This window comes from Bufo bufo, chromosome 3 (assembly GCF_905171765.1).
Source record: "Bufo bufo chromosome 3, aBufBuf1.1, whole genome shotgun sequence".
Taxonomy (NCBI): domain Eukaryota; kingdom Metazoa; phylum Chordata; class Amphibia; order Anura; family Bufonidae; genus Bufo; species Bufo bufo.
This window is the reverse complement of record NC_053391.1, coordinates 427,408,989-427,414,988: the sequence shown is the minus strand read 5'-3', so window position 1 is coordinate 427,414,988 and position 6,000 is coordinate 427,408,989. Positions and strand designations below refer to the sequence as shown.

Below are 6,000 nucleotides of genomic sequence, written 5' to 3'. Positions count from 1 at the left end.
TTCCTACTTGTAAAAGAGAGATGTGCAGACAATGGCTATACATTTGAGAACTGTTTTATATGCAATTCCCTAATATAAAGGCGAAGGTTTACCAAATGCCCTTATGTTAACTCAGTTTGTGCTATGTGCACTGCACCTATGGAAGAACATTGCGTACTTTATGTGTAATTTCCTGATATTAAAAGCTCAAAATGAATATACCTTACAATTTTCCTAACTTTAGATGATAAAAATAAAACTATAAAAAACAATGGCAAGTTATAATGTCTCCTCGTTGGAAACACATTGGACCAAAATGGTTACTTTTGAATATTTTTTTAAATGCTATAAAGTACCTGCATAATACTGTGCTATATTGTATGTGCAATGAGACATGTATAATATATACATGAACAAGACAATATAAAATACCCAATATATTACATTTGTCAACACTTAATACAAAAGAATGCAGTCTGCATGTGGACTCTTTAAACAGGCCTTACCACAAAAGCTACATGGTTTATGATGCTTCAAGCAGTTACCAATTTGTTGTACCTATCACATCTATGCAAGACCATTAAAAGAAATCTGCTTGTCAATTGATCCAGTACCACTAATAATGGACTGCTTTAAAGGGGTTTTCCAAGATCTTTTTACCGATAAAGTAGCGCCAAGGCCTTCTTGCAGCTTTGCCTAGGCTAGTGTTGAGCGAATCGAGCTTCGGATCATAGATCTGAAGTTGCTTCTTGCAAAACCTCATTTGAATGCTGTACAAAGACCCGTCTCAGCACAGCATTCAAATGTATGGGCTTCATGGAGGTTAAATTTGTTATGTCCGAAGGTTTGCAAAACTTCATTGAATAACTTCAACTTGGAAACCATGTTATAACTTGGATCTGAAGTCAGCTTTGGTACCGGCTGGTACCTGCGTACTGATGCTGACTTTGGATCCCAGTTTTAAAATGGTTTTCAAGCTGAATAATCGAAGTCTGAAGTTATTCAATGAGGTTTCGGCAGACTTTGGACATAACGACTTTCACCTCCATGAAGCCCATACACTTTAATGCTGTATGGAGACAACATTAAAGTTTTGAACGAAGCGACTTCGGATCTATGGTACTATTGCCATTGCCAGCTGACTGGGTGTCAGACCCCCACCGATCAGAATCAGATACTGATGATCTATCCAGTGGATAGGTATTGTATCCAGAGGATAGGTCATCAGTAAAAAGATCTCGGAAAACTCTTTCAAAACACTGACGCATATTGTTAACATTCCTTTCACTCTCTGATATGGTTCTGATCGTTTACAGGAGGTCCACCTGGAATTAATGTGAGATTCTACCTAAATGGAAACTCCAACAGGCACTATATAAAATATATAAAACTACAGGGCTCCATAATGCTCTAGGTTTCCAGTAACGTTGTTTCTGTCCCTGAACTCAGGCTATATTGGTATCAATGTTCAGATTTTAACTGACTTAAAGAGGACCCGTCACCATGAAATGCAGTGTAATCTGTAGGCACCATGTTATAGAGCAGGAGGAGCTGAGCACATTGATATATAGTTTTGTTGAAAAAAATTCATCAAAACCTGTAATTTGCACATGTAAATCTCTGCTCTTCCTGAACTTAAACGGGTTGTGCAGTACAATAATATTGATAACCTATCCTCAGGATAGGTCATCAGTGCAATTGGCGGGCACAACGCCTTTAAAACCACCCCCGTGCACAAGTGCCAGTGACTGACAGCTATCTTTGTATACACATTTATACTGCTATCACTGATAACACCTCCTCTGTGTACAACTAAAGTCTAAAAGAATAGACATTTTAATGTATAAGGGTGCATTCACAGATCCGCAAAAAATGTGGATGACGTCCGTGTTGCATCTGTTTTTTTTGCAGACTTTTTGTAACAATGCCTATTCTTGTCCGCAAAAAACGCACTAGAATAGGTCATGTTCTATCTTTTTTCCGGGGCTGTGAAACAGACATACGGATGTAGACAGGAATTTTGAGGCCCCATTGAAATGAATGGGTCCGCTTCCGATCCACAATAAATGCAGATCGGATGTGGAGCAAAGATACAGTCGTGTGAATGAGGCCTAAGTTGAATCTTTTCCCACAAATCTATATATCAATCTGCTCAGCTCCTCCTGCTCTATAACCTGCTGCCAGATTGCGCTACATTTCATGGTGACAGGTGCTCTTTAAAAGCTAGTAGTTCTGATCAGTACATTCATATGCTATGACAACATTATATCCCTAGAGTACGAGGCCAGAAGCATTGTCATGAGGCAACCAGCACAGAAGAGTTGTCATAGGTGCCCATAACTTACATTTGTGCATAGCTTGGCACAGGAGTAATGTAGTATTAAAGGGGTAATCCAAGTTCTATAATGCCCTTCAGGGGGGCGATGCTAGGGAGGCTCTTTCCCGTTGCGGTCTGCTATTGGCTGTCCCCCCTCCACCCCGACGCCGGATGTCCGGGCATATGGGGGGGCATTATAGAACTTGGATAACCCCTTTAACTTTTTATTATACATCGAGTGGGATTTCAGAAACTACTCATTAATGGTCTGCTTATAAATCCACCTACAGTAACACCTATACAATGGTGAAACTAAGCAGAGGGCAAAAACTACAGAGGCTACATAACACGGTGGCACTTAACAAATGCCCTTTAAGTCCATGCCAACTCATCTTAAACCAACTTATTGACCTTTCATATCTGGTTGTAAACTAGCGGGCACTGGGCAGTAGACAAAAGCAGTACTTTTAATGACTTGCACTATTTAATATACATATATATTTCTAATCTACAGTGATTCCAGTTTATTGTTGGGAAACAATACAGGAAACTACACAAGATAAATATATATTTATATATGTATATATGTATATATTATATATAAGATGTATTATAACTGTGTTCTCCACAGACCAGCGTGTAATATGGCAGAGCAGCACTGAAGTGGTTAACAAGGTTTCCACACACAGGACCACTGCTTAAATCCTTCTATATCGGCTTGGCCTGAAATCTGACCTTCTGATTGACTTGTTTCCTATGTACAAACATATATGAGCGGCGCATGGACAGTTTCGGTTATGATAGTGCCCCACAATATGGCTTCCCTCTTAGCTAAGCTTTCAAAGCACGGCTTAAAGGAACAGTTCTATTTGTTTCAAAGCACATAAACCAGCTTGTGCATATCTGATATAAAATAAAAAAAAGAGCAACATGGCAAAACAAGTGCAGTGACAAATTTTTTTAAAAAAAGCTATTTTGTTGATTTTTTTTTCTATATGTGCCTACAAGTTACAGCCCATTACAAAATATGCATTTTCAGGGAATGTATAAATACCATAAAGCTATTTGGCCATTAATTGTAGTATTTCTTTAAAATCAGTCACCAGAGATCCAAGTACGGCAATATTATTTGCTAGTACCTGGATAAGGAACGTAACAAATGGGTTGTTGGCAGTGATAACATATGAAGCACAGTCACAATTTTTTAAATCAAAATTTACGTGTAAAAAAATAAAGAGATCACTTTAGACAATATCATTCTTCGCTCTAGTCCACAATATCTCCATTGGTGTCCTTGTTATGTCAGAATCATCATACCAAGGTTTCAGGAAGTGTATCTGGGTTATCAGCAGACAGAAGCTCCCATATCTGCCATCTTTCTCTTTGCCATTCTTGCCAGTCTGGATCAGATATGTTTTTACTGTTTTGGTTGTTGGCTGGACTTTTCAATGAAGTCTGTCTATTTTGCACAGATTGCTCAGGGGGTTGAGTCCTTCCCATTGACGTCCCTACAACGGTCTCAGGCCTTGGTAGTCTCCATAGGGACTGTTCAGCTGAAAACACTGGTGATCGATGCGGCTGTGACGCGCCTTGCTTTAAGGAGCCAGGATAAGGTGGGGGGAGCCTTGCTTCATTTCTGTTGATATCGGAATGGCGTAAATTTAACGGTGGTGGCCTGTTTTGAGTGCAAGTTATCTGTGCATTGTCCTCTGTGGCACGTTCTGTACTGCTTGACACCGAGTACTGTTCACATCTTGACTTCTGTTCAAGGCTCCTTCTAGCAGCCTCTGTTTGTGGAGTGCTGCTAACACGTGTTACTGTATTGTGCGGCTTGCAGTCCTGAAGGGCAGTTGTGGTGTGTGTCCTTCGTATATTTGGCTTACCATTGTCTATTTCGACGGTTGAGTTTTTACATGAAGGCCAGTTCTGTGTCAGATTACTTTGGGAAAGGGAATACTGCTCTTGGTGTAAGGAAATACTCTCATGGATATTTCCATACGAACCTAAAAGAAACATTAAATATATATAGTTAAAGCATGATGAAAAGACAATTCTGGACACACAGATTTAGATTTACAGACTGCCCTCTAATATCATGTCAGGCAATGTCAACTAGTTGAGTTGTCTTTGATAATTAGGTCCGTGGTATGGGCCAGAGTCTGGTATCAAAAAATGTAGTGCCTTTTTTGTAATTTTCACTGCTTTCCCCACTTTTGAAAAGTGAGAGGAGAAGTAGGTGTCGTTAAAGGGCTTGTCCCGTGAAATATATTCTAACCAGCTTTCAAACCAGCTGCTGGATCTGAATAGTTTTGTAATTACATGTAAGAAAAAATTTAGTATAGATACTGAGTTATTTAATAAAGTCTATCTGTATAGCGCCACCTGCACTTTGTCCTTTTCCTTATTTCTGTGATCGCTGAAGTGGACGCACATGTTCTTACAACTGCTACCTATTGATAGAAGCTGTGACAGTTACAGGGAGAGAGCTGCAGCTAAAGAACCCATCCCCTGAGCTGTGATAGGGAGTGAGCTGCAGCTAAAGAACCCATCCCCTGAGCTGTGATAGGGAGTGAGCTGCAGCTAAAGAACCCATCCCCTGAGCTGTGATAGGGAGTGAGCTGCAGCTAAAGAACCCATCCCCTGAGCTGTGATAGGGAGAGAGCTGCAGCAGAATGGACACATCCCTGAGCTGTGATAGGGAGAGAGCTGCAGCTAAAGAACCCATCCCCTGAGCTGTGATAGGGAGAGAGCTGCAGCAGAATGGACACATCCCTGAGCTGTGATAGGGAGAGAGCTGCAGCAGAAAAGACACATCCCTGAGCTGTGATAGGGAGAGAGCTGCAGCAGAATGGACACATCCCTGAGCTGTGATAGGGAGAGAGCTGCAGCAGAAAAGACACATCCCTGAGCTGTGATAAAGGACATAACCCCTGAGAAAGAACACATCCACGGAACTGCCATCCTTATGAAAATCTAGCAGAGCAATGAATGGAGAGATCTCTGGATCCATGTGAGGTACAGGGCTGGTTCTGAGTTTATTAGAAAGAGATTGTCATGTACTATAAGATGTCTGTTTTTTGTTATTTTATATTAATCATGGGATAGCCCGATTAACTGGGTTAGGCTACTTTCACACTGGCGTTTTGGCTTTCCATTTTTGAGATCCGTTCAGGGCTCTCACAAGCGGTCCAAAACAGATCAGTTTTGCCCTAATGAATTCTGAATGGAAAAGGATCCGCTCAGAATGCATCAGTTTGCCTCCGTTCCGTCTCCATTCCGCTCTGGAGGCAAACACAAAAACGCTGCCTGTCCACCTGACGAAGCGGAGCCAAACTGATCCGTCCTGGCACACAATGTAAGTCAATGGTTTTCTCTGACACAATAGAAAACGGATCCGTCCCCTATTGACTTTCAATGGTGTTCATGACGGATCCGTCATGGCTATAGAAGACATAATACAACCGGATTGTAGATTCATGACGGATCCGCAAAAAACGCTAATGTAAAAGTAGCCTTAATTAGTTGCACTTGCGCTTTTTTTTTTTTTATAAAGTTGCAAAAAAAGGCTCTTACATTGTGTGTAGCCCTAGACAAAAGTGTTATGTTTAAAGGGAGTCTGTAACCAGCAACCTCCCTAGCCAACTACTGGCATCGACACATAGTCGTAGTTTACCTGATTAAAGTGCTATTTCTCTTTTGTTGAT

At 40.9% G+C, this 6,000-nt stretch overlaps 1 protein-coding gene across 4 annotated transcripts in view; it reads right to left on the bottom strand.

Moving 5' to 3' along the window:
* Window positions 1–2,530: 2,530 nt before the first annotated feature.
* The window catches only part of ARHGAP6 (Rho GTPase activating protein 6), a 656,522-nt gene continuing 653,052 nt past the window's right edge, over window positions 2,531–6,000 (bottom strand). For all 4 annotated transcript variants that reach the window (XM_040424989.1, XM_040424990.1, XM_040424991.1 and 1 more), the window contains one exon: window positions 2,531–4,299. In XM_040424989.1, the coding sequence (XP_040280923.1) occupies window positions 3,608–4,299 (692 nt within the window). In that variant the 3' untranslated portion in view covers window positions 2,531–3,607. The remainder of the gene's footprint in view (window positions 4,300–6,000) is intronic.